At 35.2% G+C, this 20039-nt stretch overlaps 1 protein-coding gene across 1 annotated transcript in view; it reads right to left on the bottom strand.

Annotated features, from left to right (window-relative positions):
- Positions 1 to 20039, bottom strand: part of LOC150100134 (uncharacterized) — a 147118-nt gene that overhangs the window by 16652 nt on the left and 110427 nt on the right. Inside the window, exons 9-10 of the mRNA XM_090402601.1 lie at positions 17498 to 17594; positions 6683 to 9135 (exon numbers count right to left, since the gene is read on the bottom strand). Of these exons, the coding sequence (XP_090258727.1) occupies positions 6683 to 9135; positions 17498 to 17594 (2550 nt within the window). The remainder of the gene's footprint in view (positions 1 to 6682; positions 9136 to 17497; positions 17595 to 20039) is intronic.

Raw genomic sequence — 20039 nt, 5'->3', positions numbered from 1 at the left:
CATCCTCGTAGTCACCATTGCAAGTCTCTAGTTCATGCCTGATTGTTTTTACTGTATTCAGGGAGCATTGGGCAGCAGTCGTAATATCCTTATTTTGATGGCGGGCACGAATCATCATGATACAAGTTATTCTCTTCCATGATTCAGGTGGGTTCCAGCTATCCATCCTTTCTGACATCTTGTATATGAATGAAGAAGGGTCCAAACTTTTAAATGAAGAGAAGTGTGTGTTAATACATGTAACTTACGGAAAAATATAATTAATTATAAATATGTCAAATTTATCCTGAACACCCTGTATATTTGAAAAGCCTAAATATAACATTTTGTATTTATTGCTCAGAAAGATCTCACCAGTTTTTGCCTTTTTTGTTTCAGTAACTCCTATTATGTCAATCTGGTACTTATCCAATTCCTCAGCTAGCTCCATTTCTTTGCCATTCAGGCTTCTTATGTTGATAGTACCAATCTTGAACTCTGGTGGTGATGATGAGTTGGGGTGGGTTTTAGGATTTGTTCCAGTAGCTGACTTTTTGCTGTTTGCCCTGGTTCCCTGGAAAAAACAACAGGGGGGGGGGTCTTGTTTAACTGGCCGACACCACACCCCAGCCGGTATGAAATTCTGTCATGTTGTACTATCATTTTTTATTTTCATTTAAGCCAATAAAAATACAATTTGGTCAGCTAAATCCCAAATTGTCAGCCCATCCTCGTTCATTCAGTATCCAGGTAGATACTTAACAGGTTGCACCATGAGAAGGTGAGGATTGGACATTAGGTCAGAAGCACTGATCAGTTCTCCACATTCCTTTAAATGCTATGTGAAGGTCTCCTCTCGGTCTCGCACTTTCATACCTTCCCCATTCTCTTTTTCTTTCATTCTCCTGCCTGCTATACCGCATAACAATCATTTCTCTAGTCACTGTAGTTCCTGTTTTATCCTTTGAAGGATGCCATGTAAGCTATTTCATTGCTTACTATCACCTCATCATCCATATTACTTTCAGCCACTTCTTTCATGCTCTCATTTTATGTTTTGTGCAATAGCATTCACTACCTCCGCATTCTCCAGAACACTTTTGCTATCTTTCTTTACATCATTAATATTCATCACTTCATTTTCCACACACCTTGTTTCTTTCACTTGCAAATGAACCATTCGTTTATGACATACTCTCTTGTCAAGCCTTGCTTTTGTACCATAACCCCAAATGCCTCATGCTAAACTCAGTCAACAAGGAAGCCCTGGCTGCCATTTTCCTTGTATGCATCGATGCCATGGAGGGAAAAAAAAAAAGGAAAAAATCACATCTGGGCAACGACCAGTGGTCCCACTCCAAAACAGTTGAATGCATCCCACAATCCATTACTCTTTCACCACCAAACTTTAATGTGGGTACAACACACTGTGGTAACAAGAATCACCAGGCTGCCTCCACACCCTGCCATCAGAATGGAAACAGGTGAACCTTGATTCATCACTCCAGAGTACCATTTTCCACTGGTCAATTGTCCAGGTCACATTCTTTGCACCAGGCCAGATGAGCCACCTTGTCTGTTGTTATTATGATGTTCGGCTTGCCAAACATCATAACAACAACTGTGCCACTACTATTCCGTGGAAACCTAGTAAATGGAATTCTTTTCATACAGTATTAGTGCTCACCATGGTGTTACTGGCTCTCTGGAGCTCATCATACATGGTCTGTGCTGATTGTAGCTGGTTTTTGCATGCCACCTGTCCTTGTCAGTCATTTTTGCCAGCAGCCCTCTTTCTTTATTGTTTAATTTCCTTAATATTTTGTAGGTTATGTCTTATCTTCCATGTATGTCTTCTATTTTATTAATATTATCTGTCTCAAGAATCTTGGTGAGCTTTCTGTACGTTTTTAGCTATATTTCTATTGTTTTTGTATATTTCTTTTGATTCTTGAAAGTTTATTTTTCACTTGGTTAGAGTATAATACATGTGTAATGTATTATACTCTAACCATGTATAATGTGTTTTGCATTATAGGAGATACTGAGACAGGAGTGTTGGTATCTTGCTCCACCTTTGCAACGAGTTGCCCTGTTGTTGTACCACCTTACCCCAGGCCTGAAGATACTTTCAGGCGCAAACTTTGTTTGCTCACACTTGGATAAAGGATTAAACTAAATTTATTATATTCTTTTGATTCCTTTGCATCCTTTTTGAAGAAATGACTTGCAAGTCATTTGTTTTTCTTTTATTGCATTTTTTATATCTGTGTTCCAAATTTTTAATGTTTTTCTTTTTAATATTTTATTAGATATTTATTAGTTTTCCATTCTTCTATATCTTGATTGATTTTGGCTTCTTTTAGGTAATGTTAATCGTGATTGATATAGCATTGTAATGCTTTCTTCTTGTAATAGATATACATTGTATACTTTTTTGTTTCTATTTCTTATTTTTTTTTTATCTACTTCCTTTTGTTAGTATTTCTATTTTAGAAACTACTAAGTAATGATCTGAAAAAATTTCATTTCCTCTGTACACATATACATCTCTCATACATGGATCTAGTTTCTGATTAGTAATGATATAATCTATTATAGATCATGTTTCTCTGTCATTCCAGGTATATTTATTTATATTATTTTTTTGAAAAGTATTAATTATTTTAAAATTATTGAAAATACAGAAGTCTAATAGTTCTTGACCATCATTATTCATGCAAATTTCTCCATATTTTCCTAAGACATTTGCAATTGAATTATTTCCAACTCTAGCATTAAGATCTCCTGTTATTAATATATAGCCATTTTCATTACATTTATTTAAATGTTTTTGTAGTAGTTCCTCCTAAAACTGTGCAAAATCATCTTAATTAGTTCATCATGACAGAAGCCATCTTTATCGTTTTATTTTATAAAAAAGAGTGCTTCAACCATTTGGCCAAGAGAACTATCGATAAGAAATTAGTTGTCTTGGGATCTCTCAGTGCTTCTTTATATAATTTATACTATCATTAGTTTTTTTTATTATGAAATAAATAATAGTTAGCACATGTAAAAAAAAATTACACAGAATTTTTTTATTCCTATACATTTTATCCTTGTTACAAGATCTCAATAGGGAGAATAAAAGATTGGTTAACATTTGAAACTGACATAAATCACATGGCATATGTTTACTACTCATGTCTCTATCATAAAATAGAGTTTGGGAGGACAGTGTTATAAGACACAATGAGCCTGGGGCTGAGTTTTAGCTAGATATCAATATTTGGGATTTGCTTCAGATATAAAATGAAAAATGACATCCATTCAGCACATCACAATCATGAGAGAAATATAAGAAGAGAAAAAAAAAAAAACTTAATCACAGAATCTTTACTGTTTCAGGCAATAATAGCAGTTAGAGTTCAGGATCAACTGAAATGACATTATGAGACTTTGATTGGGATCTGGATACTTTGCAATAATGAGCCAGTTCACTATAACAGACAATATAAGATTTCGTGTTTTTTATAGATAATTATATTATAAGACAAAGCACATAAATAGCAGAGTAGGAAATGATTGTGAGACATACAAAAATATTTTGGGAAAATTTGGAGAAAAGAGCAAAGCTAATAATAATGGCAAATATCTGTTGGATTTCTGCTCAGGACATGGACTGGTTATTACTAACACCATGTTCCAACATAAAAATGTGCACAAATTCACATGGAGAGAAGAGGCTAGGAATAAGAAAAGTCTCATTGACTATGTTATTGTTGATAGTGATGTTTTCTCCCTAGTGCAGGACACCAGAGTGTACAGAGGATTTGAAATTGGAAGTGATCACTATTTAGTCTTGAGCAGGATAAAATTGAATTTCATATTGAAAAGAATAACATGTAAGAAAGTTTTAAAGCGAATAAAAGTTGAGCAGCTCTCAGATGTGAGCTGTAGACTAAAATACACAAAGATTATTGAAGAAAAAATGAAAGAGTTTGAGAACAGGAATCAAACCTTGGAGATTCAGTGGCAAACTCTGAAGAAAACATTGATTGATTCTGCCAGAGAGGCATGTGGTGAGGTTGTCTGTAAGGATAAAAAAATCAGAACTCCCTGGTGGACACAGGAAGTTAAAGAAGAAAGCATACCAAAAGTTCCTGTCAAATAAGTCAGCTTGTGCTCTTAGAGAATATAGAGACAAATGCATGAATGCTAAACACTGTAAAACTAGCTAAACAAAAGTCATGGGAGGACTTTGGCAAGAATATAGAAAATAAATATCAAGAAGGTGGCAAAATATTCTGGAGGTTGTTGAAGAAGCTTAAGAATGGAGGAAAGAGTGCTATAAAAGGAATTAGAGATGATAAAGGTGACATGAAAACGGGAGAAAAAGATATCCTTGAAGCATGGAGTAATTACTTTGAAAAACTGCTAAATGAAACAAGCAGTGATGACGGCACAGTGGTAAAAAACACTGACCAGGCATGCAGTCAGGAATACATATCCATACTTGAAGTAGAAAAAGCCATCAAAGGCTTGAAATGTGGAAAGGCAGCAGGAGTAGATGATATTCAACCAGAAATGCTGAAGTATGGTGGTATAAGAGTCTTACAGTGGCTGCATTGCATAGTTCAGAAAGCCTGGACAGAGGGACGAATTCCCGATGATTGGAGTAGAGCTCTCATAGTACCCATATATAAAAAGGGAAATAAAACTGCATGTGAGAATTACAGAGGTATTTCCCTACTGAGTGTTCCTGGCAAGATCTATGCAAGTATACTTGAGAAACGGTTGAGAAGAATTGTGGAAGAAAAGCTTGGTGAAGAACAAGCTGGATTCAGGCCAAATAGAGGCTGTCAGGATCAGATCTTCACTTTACGACAAATAGTCGAGAAAGCATGGGAATATAACAAAGATCTGTATTTAAGTTTTGTCGGTCTGGAAAAGGCATATGACAAGGTGCCAAGAGAGAAACTATTCAATACGCTGTAGTTATATGGTGTCAATGAGGCATTATATCAAGCAATACTTGGTCTTTATTTGAGTTGTAAGTCAGCAGTTAGAATTGAAGGAAGTACAGGAAGATGGTTTAATGTTAAATCTGGTGTGAGACAAGGATGTACATTATCCCCTCTGTTATTCATTATCTGTATGGATCATATTATGAAGGAAAGTGGTATTAAACATGATATCAAAATTGGAGATGTTAATGTCAGCTCTTTGCTTTATGCGGATGATGTTATACTTCTAAATAAATCCGCTACAAGTCTGCAAGCTTCTCTGACTAAATTGAATAGCTGTTGTAATAGATATGGTATGAAGGTCAGCAAGAAAAAGACAAAGATAATGAAAATAGGCAGAATCATTGAAAATGTCAACTGTGTTGTGAATGGAGAACCTGTGGAACAAGTAAAACATTTCAGCTATTTAGGCACGATTTTTACTGAAGATGGTAAATTAAATATAGAAATAGACAACAGAATCAGCAAGGCTGGTATGGTGGGAAGTCAATTGAATAAATTCATATGGAATAAGAGAGAAATTAGTCGGAACACTAAATTAGCTGTATACAAGACAATGTTCAAACCAGTTTTAACTTATGGATCTGAGAGCTGGGTCAGAAGTAAAACATTTCTAGACCAAAGACTAGAGACTGCAGATAGAGAATCCTGAGAAAGATTAGAGGCGTGAACAGATGGCATCAATGGCAATATCATATTAAAAACAAGGATATTAGGAAAGAACTAGACATTGTCAGCATTCAGGAATGCGTTAGCAGAGCTAATCTCAGGTGGTATGGTCACTTAAACAGAATGGGCGAGGAAAGATTAGCAAAACAAGTGTTCTCTGCCAGGTTGGCAGCAAAACGACCCAGAGGAAGACCAAGATATAGGTGGATTGATACGGTACAAAGTGCTTTAGACGATAGAAATATAAGATCTGATAATGTTGGAGTGTTGACAAGTAACAAACTGATTTGGAGGAAAATTGTAGATAGGAAATTAATAATGATGTAATTTTTTTCATGTAGTACTATCATATCCTGTACACCCCTTGAGGGTACATGGCAGGAATTTGATGATGATGACAAAGCACATTAATGTCAACAAGTGAAGGCACATAACCACAACAGTAACAAGTTATTTAATGATGTAAAAGATCACAAATATTTCAGACTGAAACTTGTGATCTATCTTCAATGTAAAAACATAAAAAAAATAAAATAAAATAAAGGCTTAATGTTTATTTCAATTACTGCTGCAAAGATGCAAGATGTAAATCCTTTGTTCCCATTCAAGCCAGGAATATTATATTGAGTTACATCACATTCAACTCCCTTAGTTCCAATTCAACATTCAGATAAACAAAAGTCCTGATAAAATAAAAACTGAGTTTTTCAATTCTTTTTTCAATTCAATGTGTGAAATGACATGTATAAGTCTTAAAACCAATATTGGAATAATCAATTTATTAGGACTTTTACTGGTCATTCAAAGTTTAAAAAAAATTAACTTTTTAAGTTATAAATTAAAGATGATAGAGGCTAATGACTTCACATTACCTGCCTTAATATCCCATAATGCAAAGCACATATCCTTAAAGACGTATATTATTATTAAGTTTTTAAGTTAGTTGAGGAAAGTTGGATAACCAAAGAGACAGGATGTAATATAACTCGAAGTATATAAAATTTAAGATAAAAACAGATTTTTACCTCACGGAGACATGGTGCTGTTGGTGCAACTTGAGATTTTTCTTTTTGTTCCCTTTGTTCTCGTCTTAATTGGGCCATCTGTTTCCACTGTGGAGTTCCTGGCTCCTTTTGATCCTGGGTTTCTTTTACTTGTGCATTTGTGACTACAGAAGTCCTCTGATTTGGAGGTTTTTTAATAACATTTGAAACAACAGATGGTAACTTATCAGATGTGACATCGACACAACTAACACTATCATTTTCCTCATGCTGATCTGACATTGCAGGAAGCTGTTTTATCGATGCTGGTGAGGAAGGAGACCTGTGTAAAGGAGTGTGCATAACTTTTGCTTCTGTTATAGGAAAACTAGATGATACAGTTCTCTCTCTTCTTTCAGGTGAAGAATTTACATCAGTCTTTATAATGATCTGAGAAAGTGAAGGATCATAGTCTGTTTTATTGGAAATATAACTTTCTACTGAAATATCAGTTTTTTCCTTTGATTCCATTGAATCAGATTTTAAGCCATTGTATATTTTGTTTGGTGATAATTTTGCATTTTGTATTTTTTTCCCATTATGATTAAAAATTTGAGATGGCTCTAATTTCAGTTCTCCAGGTGACTGTGAGGGTAAACAATTACTTTTACAATCTGAACTTCTCATTTGTAGTAATTCTTTTTTGTCTGTTTTTTCAATTTCACTAGCAAAGACAATATTCATCTGCTCAGATGTTTCAATAGGAACAGAATTTTTCTGTTTTACTGAACGACGTGCAAAAACTTTCATCAACTCTGGTTCAGGATCCTTTTCTTTAACAACCCTTTTAAACTTACTCTCTTGATTTATTTCATTTTCAAAGTTATCATCTATGGCTTTCTCAGAATTGGAAAGTTGCTCTGTGACTTGGGTCACATCATAAGTTGTGCTTTCTTGTGCAATTTCTTCCATTTCAGATAAGTTTTGTTTTATCTTTTCTTGACTATCAGCTGAGCCATTTTGCTGAACTAATGTTTCCTCAGAAGTTATTAAAGGATTTGCATAATTCTGAACAGGACTAGACTGCAAGACTTCGAATATGGCAACTGAATTTCCTGTCTCTTCTACAGTGTCTGTTTCTGACATCACTAAATCTGTTTGCTCTTGCATTTCAGAGCTACTGTTTTCTAAATCAGTTTCTATATATTCAGAAATAATGCTATCTAGCTCTTTAGTAGCATTTACTACATCTGAATCGTTAATTAGCAATTCTGAACATTCATCTTTCAAAACTACTTCTGGTACTAAGTTAATATTTGTAATAATATTAGAAGAAACACTAGTTTCAGGTTTTGTTGATAATGACATTTCTACTTCTTTATTCTCAGAATTATTCAAGTGCAGGTTAGTACTACTATTCTGTGAAAGCGTTGCATCTAACTCATTCTGTAAACAATCTGGTTTGGAAAAACTGTTTTCAAATTTAGGATCTGAAATTCTAACAGCTGTACTAGAGACAAATATGGTAGTACTTTCACCTGAAGTGTTAAGATGAACAAAATTTTGTTGAAGAGAAGAATCTAGCAACACATGAGATTCAGAATTAAAATCTAAATTTCCATTAATTACAGCCACTTCTGTTGGTTCATTATGCTTTTCTAGATGGTCAAATAAGCTTTCAGGTCTGTGCTGTTTTATTCCAGCATTAAAGCTATCATGGTCTTCAACATCGACATGGTGAGATTTATTAGTATTTTCGAAGTCATGCCTGTTTACTTCTTCTTGGCTGCATATATCAGATAACGGAGAATGCATTTCTGAAGATTTTTCATGATGGTACTGAATGAATTCTGTAGGTGATGAAAATGAAGATTTATCTATATTTTCCCTTTCTTCTCCTTCGCATTCTGTTTTAAATGAAATTGCACTAACTTCTTCTTGTTTCTTTGATTTTCTATTGCTTTTACGAGGTCCAAAGAGATAACGTCTAAAAAATCCTGTCTCTTCTGATTTCTTCTTTTCCTTTATTTGCTTTTCATTTTTTTCAAGTCCTTTGCTTACATCACAATTTTCAGAATACGAGGATAATTTAATGTCTCTTTCCATTGATGAGCTTTTGGCTTTAGCTTCTACCTTACCCCGCCAAATAACTCCATTTGTTTTTGATGCCTCTTCTAATGATATCATGCTATCTTTAACATCTATAATGATACAGTCTTCTTTAGATGAATCATATAAGTTGAAGTTTTTCAATTTTTCTAGTTGTCGTCGGCTGTACTGATTAATCTCATGCTTCAGCTTTAGTTCAGCACCTGCAGACTTGCTCCTTGAAATGAAAAGTTCACTTCCAATGGTAAATACATCATTATTTCCCTCCGACTCTTCACTAGGTGAAGAAAGTGTAGGAGATAATTTAGAACTTGCATCACTTTGCTTAGATGATAAAAGAGAAGAAAGGTCTGATGATTTATCACACCTTGAAGAATCTGGTGATCCTAAAATAGAGAAAGAAAATAAGACATGTTAATGAAATTAGCAATGCAATCACAAATAACTCAGAAACACTTAAATTCATAAATTATAACTAATGACTATAATTTTGAGGATATAAACATAACAAAGATTGCTAAGTCATTAAATTAAACATTAAAGATACTAAGAAATTCTATACTCGGTTTCAACCCTTTACCCAAGGAAGCAAAACAACATGTGAAATATTTACATGTTGTTTTGAGCTACTTGTATACATAGAGTCTAATGACTTTAAATCACCGGCCTTATTATATATCCATAATGCAAAGCACACACACCCTTTCAGAATAAAATGCTACGCATAATGGGAAGAATCACTACCCAGACCAGTTTCGACCTTTCTTGAGGTCTCATCAGTGGGAGCCAAACCTGGGAGAGATACTAAGATTGAAGTAATGCAGAAGTCATATTTATCTCATATACAAGTAGTCAAAATGTGATAGACCTTATTAATAAAAATCTCTGGATGAGAGAACGATGTTGATGGTGTGTGTGTTTTGTATTATGGAATACATACTAAGGCAAGTAATGTTAAGTTAGTAGTGTCTATATACAAGTAGCTCAGATGTGAATATACTACATTGTGGTGTTCTAATATTTCTTTGTATGTGTGAGATTGAGAAGGTTTTAGAAATGTTGTCAATTTTTGGTTCATGGTGAACACTAATTTATAGTCAGTGTGTTTAAAAATGTATTTGTAGGCTTTGTACGTGTTCTGTATGTATGGCAGTTTAATGATTTTTTGTGTTGGGATTGGACTTTGGTTATTGGACTATTTTTCACGGGTTTTGCTGTTTGGTTGGTGTAATTTATTAGCTGTGTTGACAGCAAATTGACAACACTCCTAAAACCTACTAAATCTCACACATACAAAGAAATATTAGAACACCTCAACGTAGTATACAAATTTCCCTGCCAACACAACTGTTAATGTCACTTATACAGGTTCCACAATCAGATCTTTATAGGCAAGACTACAGGAACACTTCCTTGACTGCAACATACCAATCCCAGAACATTTAAGCAATAAGAAATGTAATAACCAAGAGAAAAACAAATTGTAAAATACCAGGAAAACAGAAATAGCAGCCCATACTTTTGAACAGAAACATACCCCACAAATCGACACAGCCATAATAATAATAGACATACAGGAAAATGAAACAATGCTAAGAATATCAGAAACAATAGCCATAAAATGTGACAAAAAATCCATAAACATTCACTACCTATGCATAATCTGAGAGTTGGAAGCTCCACAAAAATTAGGTCAAGATTCCAACCAATGGAAAACAGAGATAAACCCAAGAAAAAAAATACTAAGCCAACATAACATAGCCTCACCTTTTCCCATGAGCTCTGAAGACTACACTCAGTTGAAACGACTCGCACCCCATGACTCCCACTAAATTGATTGATCTTGATTCATCATATCTATCCTTCTCCTTTCCCCTAAAAGTATTCTATCTTTCACCTTCTTCCCAATGAATTTACAGCCCATCCTGGAAACTCAATTTTTATCCACATGCCTTGTTTTGTCTGCAATTCTAGCTCCCAAATTTCTCTATCTCCACATTTCTGCCTCCCCCCTTTCTGTCATACTTCACAATGATACATAAATGCATTGTCATACACCTGATGATGTGCCAAAAGACACATCCTACAAAGGTATGAAAATATATATTTTCATATTTTTCATGCATCTGCCTCTCTAAAATATCAATAATGCTTTAAAAAATTGAGTAAAAAGGCAATGACATTATACAACAAGGGATACTCCTAAAAAAAAAATAGGCAAAATAGCCATAAAAAATTAATTCTATTTAGTTTTCTCTTACATGTGTAAAGTCATTATTAAAACATTATACTATGTCTAACATGCTCATCTGTATTAAACATCTAGTAACCTCAATAGTTTAGTTGGTATCAATGATGCCCTCTGATTGGGAAGACCTGGGATCAAATTCTAAGAAAAAACATCTGTAAGGGCTCTTCAACTGAAAAGTGAGTTAGGTGGTCGCATATGGAAGCATAAAGGTGAATACTCCCAGAAACTGAGGTTTTTCATCCTGCAAAACAGAAACCCCCTGACCAGAGAATACACAGACAGAGCAGATGGGATTAATTACCCTATCATAGCATTAATTAAGTTTCTGTGAAGCCATGTTACTTGGCTGCGATGACAAGCCAATGAGCCTAACTTATTAATGGGAAGATAAAACGAAGTGCTATATAAAACCAAAAATTACAGCTATAAACATAACAAATTATGTGCAACAAACAACACACACATGAAATTAACTAAATAAAAGTAATTAAACATATATTACAAAGGTGGGACCAGCACTAAAAGGGGCAAGTGCAGCATTTTTCACAAGCAATCAAAAAGCAGTTTACTGATTTACAAATGTTTAATTAAATAAACCAATACTCTCCCATCAGATACTAGAACATTTAGCACCATAGATACTGCCTAAGATGCATAATCCAGTTTTGTTTTCTTAACTTTTCCATGTGATTAAAATTATAATTATTTATTAAGTATAACATATACAAGACACACAAATTTCTCTACTTCTCTGACTACTAAGATGTTTCTTTATTTCTATGAATGATTTATTCACAAAATAAATGGGACACCAAACAAAACATGCTATAAGATCACTTAAACAAAACAAATAGAAACTGTTTTCACAATCTGAATAAGTTTTCTACAGAGCAGTCCATTGTATCTGTTGAAATAACCAAATCTGTTGAATTAACTGAAGATCCACTGATCTGTAGAAAGAAGTAGCTATGCATGTATCATCAACAGGCTAAAACAGTCTCTGAGTCTTGATTTATCATCATGAAAGAACTGATAGTAATATTTCCATTTATGCTACACTTCTATCTAGTCACACAAACATGGGTTCCTTTTAAGTCTAATGCCCCAATACAAAGACTGACACCCACCAAGCTACTAATCCTACATAAATCCCAAATCTACTCATCCTTAGAATACTGTGCACACATTTGGGATTGTGCATCTAAAACCTCCCTCAATGCTGTTCAATAGAAAGCAATTTAGATCATAGATAACCTGTCCCTCAGAAGCTGACTTCAACCTCTATCTCAGAGATGCACTGGTTCAGCTCTGTCGCTCTTCTAAGGTGACCATGTATTATATTTCCATGGTCACCACATCAGTGAATTGGCAAGCATCATTCCTCCACTTACTGTTGGACCCATTAAAACAAGAGCAACAGCTGCCAACACCTCTTTTCAGCAGTTCTGAAAAAAAAATTAAACCTGCTTCTCCACTTCATATATTCCATCTTCCTCATAATGTGTTTCCCAACAATTTCAACCTCCAGCTCTTTAAGAAAGATGTCAATAGATGTCTTCTTTCCCCTATCTGTACCTCACATGTGGCACTGATGTGCTAGAGGTTCTCATACCTCTCATGTGTAGAATTATTAAAAAAGAGGGGCCCTTCCTTTTAAATCTGACATCTCCATGTTCTTTGTTGTATTTGTAGAAAATGGTCTACTTTAATCCATATAGTCTTCCATTATTATTATTATAATACGGCACCTCCATGGAGTCCGAAGACTCCTTACAGGAGACCCAATCTACCCATACAATCTATCATATCTCTCCTTGAACCCATTAAGAAAAAGCACTCAACTGACTGGCAACCGATTCCACTCATTCACTACTCTCCAAGCAAAAAATCTAGTCTTCACACCCCTACTGACCACACCTTTATTCAACTTCCAGGGATGACCCCTTGTTTTGGTCCCTCTAGCCAAATGCTGAAACATTTCCCCTGCATCTATCTTATAAAATCCTAAGCAGCTTAAATGTTTCTATCATATTCCCTGTTTTTCTTCTATCAACCAACTTCTGCAATCCACACACCCTCGATCTATCATCATGGGGGGGGGGGGGGGGGCATTCCACTGATCACTCACCATCTTGATAGCTCCCTTCTGAATCTTCTCTACCGCTTCATCATCCCCAAGAAACCCAGGAGACCAGACTTCAACAGAGTAACCCAGGTGTAAGTGTATCAAGGCCTTATAAAGAGGAATTACAACTTCCTTATCTCTACTTGTTAATGTGTTCTTCACTAGCCAAGCAATCTTTGTGTGTTACCTTAGAAACCTTAGCAATATGTCCTCTAAACTTTAACTCTGTCTACCACCACCCCTAAATCTCTAGCTTCTATTTCTCATCTATTTCCTGGGTTACAGTGCCATCAAAGTGATAAAGGGCTTATAATCTATTTATCCTAAAATGCATAACTTTACATTTCTCGACATTCATTAAACTGACATTCATTAACTTTTTCACTACTGACAGCCCATTTAAATAGTCCTGCAAGATTTCCACATCACCTTGATTAACTATTACTCTACCTAATTTTGCATCATCAGCAAACAACCGAATATTTGCTTTCAAGTTATTTCCTATATCATTTATGTATAAATTAAACAACAATTGTCCCAGCACTTAACCTTGTGGCACATCACTAGTTCACCTGCTTTTGCCTCCATTCTGCCCCTCCATATACCACTTTTTGATATCTGTCCAGCAGCCACCTTCTTATCCACTTAACAAGTGCCATATCCAACCCCATTTGTTCTAATTTGCATAATAGTGTTTCATGTGATAGTCTGTCAAATGCCTTTCCATGTACATCAAATTTTGTGCACTCCAAGAAGCAAGAATGGCTAGAGATCTTTAGCTGACCTGTGTGCATTTGGACACATGTTCTTTCAGCCAGATAAAATAACTGGTGTTAAACATGCATAGACTCTATCCTATGATAGAGTTGGAAGCCTGAAGTGGCTTGAAAAAGTTCCATGTTTGGTTTCTAGACCATGTAAAAAAATAAATTAAAAATACAAAAAGTATATGAAATAGATAAAAATAGAAAAAAAAACCTTAGCTTACCCACAATACAAAAGGTAGTATAGGTTTGAAAACAACTTTTGTGGATAGGAGCAACATAAAGACAGAGAGAGATAAAATTCTATATATAATAAATCAAGTAGGGGTTAAATGGATGAATAACACCATTAAGCTTGAGTTGCAAAAAAAGAAACAACTATGGAGGGAATTTAAGGAGAAGGGTGACCGGCAGGCACATGAACGGTATAAAGCGCAGGCCAGAAGGGTGACGAGTGTGGTAAGAAAAGCAAAAAAGGATTACGAAAGAACATTGGCCATGCAGGCTAAAGAGAATCCTAAACAGTTTTTTAGATATGTAGCAAGTAAAAGGAAGAATGTACATGGCAGATTGATTTTAAAGAATGCCGATGGTAGGGAGGTAACTGAATCAGTTGAGATAGTTGAGTTACTGAGTGAGCACTTTGCAAAAGTATATCATCCAGGTGGTGACATTGCAGAAACGAATAAACCAGTAGATTATACGGGAATTGTGGTTAATGAAGTGGAGGTGAGTAGTCTATTGCATAACCTCAATGTCAATACATCTGTGGGTTTGGATGGTATACCAGCTCGTGTTGTACGAGAAGCAGCTAAAGAATTGTCAGTATCCTTGACCATTTTGTTTAATTTGAGTCTCGGGTCTGAGTTAGTCCCAAGCGGGTGGAAAGATGGGAAAATAGTTCCACTGCATAAAGTTGGTTCCAAGACTGCTGTTGTAAATTACCGACCGATTAGCATATCAGGAATCATTGTCAAGGTCTTAGAGAAATTAGTCAAGAAAAGAATACAGGATTGGATAGATGAAAATGGGATATTGTATGGGGGACAACATGGTTTTGTGAAGGGTAGATCATGCCTCAGTAACTTGCTCACGTTTTATAGCACAGTGACGGCTGAACTGGATAGGGATAATGGGTTTACAGTGATACTACTGGACCTTGCCAAGGTCTTTGATAGGATACCACATGGAACCCTAATCAGTAAACTGGAGCAGATGGGTATAGATATAGGGTTGGTGAGATGGATAAGAGGGTGGTTGAAGGAGAGATATCAAAGAGTGGTTTATTCAGGAGTGGAGTCTAAAAGACGTCTTGTGACTAGTGGAGTGCCACAGGGCTCTGTTCTTGGACCACTGCTTTTCAATTTGTTCATCAATGATATTGGAAAGGATCTGAGAGGAAGTGTTCACTTGTTTGCTGATGATGCAAAGTTGGGTAGAGCAATTGTGAGTGCACAGGATGTCAAAATTTTACAGGATGATTTGGATAGTTTGGAGGACTGGGCTAGGAAAAATGGATGTCAATTTAATGTGGCAAAGTGTAAGGTTATGCAATTTGGGGTGAAAAGATTAGCAGCAGTATATCGCATTGGTGGAACTATGCTCCAGGAGATTGATGAGGCCAGGGATTTGGGAGTGTTGGTGGATAGGGAGTTGAAGTTTAGGGGGCACGTTGCAAAAGTAACTAAAACAGCTCACCAAATCACTTGGCTTCTGAAAAATACTTTAACGTGCAGAGACGAATAAGTTGTTGTTCCTCTGTATCGAGCCTTGATAAGACCCCATCTGGACTTCTGTGCCCAGCTATGGGCACCAGGGTGTCTTCGTGATGGGGAGGAAGTGGAGAGGGTCCAGAGACGAGTGACCAAGATGATAGCAGGTCTGTGGAATGAACCTTATGAGAATAGGTTGAAGATTTGTGGGTTGCAGAAATTGGACGATAGGCGAAGGAGAGGTGATATGATTGAGACATTCAAATTACTGAAGGGTTTTTATAAGATTGATCCAGAAGATATTTTTGAAAATATGACTGGTGGTGGGAAAACTAGGGGCCATGCATGGAAGCTGGGCAAGAGCGTGGTTGACAAGGGTGTTAGAGCTAGGTTCTTTACTTGGAGAGTGGTAAATGAGTGGAATAAGCTTCCAGAGTCTGTTGTGGGTGCTACAACCGTGAATGAGTTCAAGGCAAGGTATGATAGATACTGTGTGAATGTTGAATAGTTGTTCTTGACATGATGTTAGGGCCTCCCTCGATGAGTCTGTCGACTCCTTGGAGTTTCCCGGAACAATAATAATAATAATAATAATAATATAATAGAAAAGTTGCTCTGTACTGAACAGAAATTTTCAGTAACCATTTATCGTACTATCCTATGAAGAATGTTGATGCCATCTAAGTTCTTTTGGAACTTAAATCTTTGTTTGTTTCAAATCTTTCTAGGTAACAATGAAATACATACATGACAAAGATGTGTACAGCAATCCGTAGATTAGTGCACCAAATGCGTTCTTTAAAGCAGGTGCATTAATCGAAAACATACTAATCGAATATAATAACCTACAGGAAAATGTATAATTCATTCCTCAAATTTCTTTTTTGAACCTTAATTTTTTTTTTTATAAAAGAATTAAGGTATGTCTCAGGGCCTAGTTAAAGGAAAACCATGAAGCTGAAAGGCAATAAAATATAGTCAGAATATAAATTTTATTATTCTACTTCTTAACAAAGAATTGAGCTAACACAGTTTGGCAGGAAATTTGTTTCTTTTTTTCATACAACCGACAGTATGGCCCTATTGCTCTTCTGCAAATTTTACTGCTTCTCTCTTCATCAGGGTCAGCCTCTAAGCATTGCTGCTTAAAAACTTCGATTGTATGAAAAATATTTTCCAATTATTTCTGTGAAATCTCTTTTGGCTGACTATCAGTGGTTAAATTTTCTTCATATTCTTCGGGATCTTCCTGTCGTGCATCTAAATTTAGCAGGTCAGAATCGCTCAATTCTTCAGAATAAGATTTAATTAACTTTTGGACATTATCAATGAAGGGGAGAAAGAAATGAAGGACGTACGAATTGGTCGCCAACACGCGAAATCACGTGCTTTATAGATAAAATTTCCCAACTGTTATACAAGCAAAATAGTTACCACTTTAAAAACTACAATGATCATAAAAGAGAAGTTAATATTCCGATGTGTAATAATAAACAACTCATCCCAGAAGACAGATTGATTACCCTATTATTGGAATCGAATCTCCTTTTTGTGACATGCGCAGAAGTGTTGAAGGGTCTCGAATCTGTGGGCATACTATAGCAGACAAGATAAATTTTGACAGTAAAAATTTGGAACATAGCATACATAGTGTACATGGAAGTAGTGTAGTATGCCATTAAAACTAACTTTGAAAAATGCTTTAAATCAGTAACTAAATTATTTCATTCTGGTGAGTGATTTTTTTAAATAGTTAGCCATAAAAATGTATAGATAGAAAATTTTTAAATTCGGTAACATTGGGTATCAAAAAAAAAAATGACGCACTAATTGAAAATTCACTAATCGAGGGATTACTGTATTATAATACAACAATCAAATAATATAACTACTAACTTGCAAATTCCATATCAGAAAATGATCTATCTGAAACATGTTTGGTCCCATCTTCTAGAACCTCAGGAGTTGATGGCAAGCTGCCAGAGGTGGTTATCTATAAAATAAATAATACCAAATGAAATTAAACTTCTTTCATATCTGACACTATAAAAAATAATATTTACTAATTTTGGGTATATGAAACTACATGAATACTCAATAACACATTGTGCCCAGTCATTAAAATAAACATATGAAGAAAACAAATTCACATGTAAAGTGTTAAAAACTGACAGTATGGAAGAAAGAATAAAAAATTATTCAATATCTGACTCGATCACCTGCAGGTTGTAATGATAAGAAACACTTCATCATCATCAAATTCCTGCCATGTACCCTCAACAGGTGTACAGGATATGATAGTACTACATGAAAAAAATTACATTATTACTAACTTCCTATCTACAATTTTCCTCCAAATCAGTCTGTTACTTGTCAAGACTCCAACATTATCAGATCTTATATTTCTATTGTCTAAGGCACTTTGTACCGTATCAATCCACCTATATCTTGGTCTTCCTCTGGGTTGTTTTGCTGCTAACCTAGCAGAGAACACTTGTTTTGCTAATCTTTCCTCGCCCATTCTGTTTAAGTGACCATACCATACCACCTGAGATTAGCTCTGCTAACGCATTCCTAGATGCTGACAATGTCAAGTTCTTTCCTAATATCCTCGTTTTTAATATGATATTGCCATTGATGCCATCTGTTCACTCCTATAATCTTTCTCAGGACTCTCATATCTGCGGTCTCTAGTCTTTGGTCAAGTGTTTTACTTCTGACCCAGCTCTCAGATCCATAAGTTAAAACTGGTTTGAACACTGTCTTGTATACAGCTAATTTAGCTTTCCAACTAATTTCTCTCTTATTCCATATGAATTTATTCAATTGACTTCCCACCATACCAGCTTTGCTGATTCTGTTGTCTATTTCTATATTTAATTTACCATCTTCAGTAAAAATCATGCCTAAGTAGCTGAAATGTTTTACTTGTTCCACAGGTTCTCCATTCACAACACAGTTGACATTTTCAATGATTCTGTCTATTTTCATTGTCTTTGTCTTTTTATTGCTGACCTTCATACCATATCTATTACAACAGCTATTCAATTTAGTCAGAGAATCTTGCAGAAAACACTGATGAAGAAAAATGTTCTCACAAGGTTAAAAATAACGAGGATGAATAGGGCAAGAAAAGCTACTTCAACAAATTCTAAGTTGAAAACTAGTGACAGAATGTTAGGAAGTTGATTATTCAATATCTGACTTGAGCAACAGAAGTTCAGCATGGATTTATTAATCATTTCTTGTTTCAGTATTCTGATCACCTTATATGATAAAATAACATGAATGGTTGATGAAGGAAAGGCATACACAGTAGGCCCCCCCCCCAATATCCGTGGGGTTTGGTTCCATTGTCTTCTGCGGATAGTAGCGAACCACTAGTGAAACCCAGATTTTTCCACATACATAGCAAAACTGAAGCAGGAAATTATTAGTAAATTGACTTAGTCTCACATGCTAGGACTGTAGGGTTCTTTAGTGAATATGTTATGTAGTTAATATATAATGTATACACTAAATTGTATGGCTAAATAAATAATAATAAAAAGAATGTTTTTTTATTAAATGAGGAAATTCTAGACTACCACTTCACCCATACTATCCAGGGATGCTATCTACCGCATTTGGGCACACATTCCATTGCTCCTCGATAATAATATTACATATTTATTTAAAATTATCATGAAACAATTTTTACATCTTTAGAATCTATGAGGAGCAATGAAATGTGTGCCCAAATGCAGTAGAAAGCACCCCTGAGTAGTACAGGTGAAGTGGCAAACCAAAAAAATTGCCTCATTCGATAAAACTTCATCTTTAGAGAAATAAAATTTAACCTGCATAATAATTATGTAGAATGAAATGAGAAAATATGCTAATGAAAATGTAATTGTTAATAAAATCTTAATGTTTTTATTCTTATTAGAAGGAATCAACTGAGATCAGAACACCTCGTTGTGTCCAGCTACATATTTATTCATCTTCCGAATCTTTGGACGTTGGCTGCTTGCCTACTGACCCAAATGATGCGGATGGCTGAGGAGCATCGATAGTAGAAGCTTTGTCGACTTTTTTTAAAAAAAACATTGTTAATGGAAGCTGCCATTTTTGTCTCTTCAATTCAGTAAACAGGTTCTGCAAAGGTTCCAAAACTTCTGTTATTGTGCAAGTAATTTTTATGCTGTGCTCCATCATTGAATCATAATCCATTATCTGTTCCTTTAATGTTTGAGCCATTTGAAATATCATGGCAAATTTTTCAAGTGTCCATGCTGGTGGTCTTGTTCACTTTCATCCTCATCTTCTTCTGTAGAAGATTTGGCAAGATCTTCCAACTCCTCATTAGTGAGCGCCTCACAATGTGCATCTATCAAATCATTCAATTCTTCGTCTGTCATATCATCAAATCCCTCTCCACCTATTTTCCGTGCTGTGT

The sequence above is a fragment of the Typopeltis vanoorti genome, chromosome 13, assembly GCF_054136105.1.
Source record: "Typopeltis vanoorti isolate ZY-2024b chromosome 13, IOZ_Tvanoo_1.0, whole genome shotgun sequence".
Classification (NCBI taxonomy): domain Eukaryota; kingdom Metazoa; phylum Arthropoda; class Arachnida; order Uropygi; family Thelyphonidae; genus Typopeltis; species Typopeltis vanoorti.
Note: the sequence above shows the minus strand (reverse complement) of the source record. Positions and strands in the feature narration are given on the sequence as shown.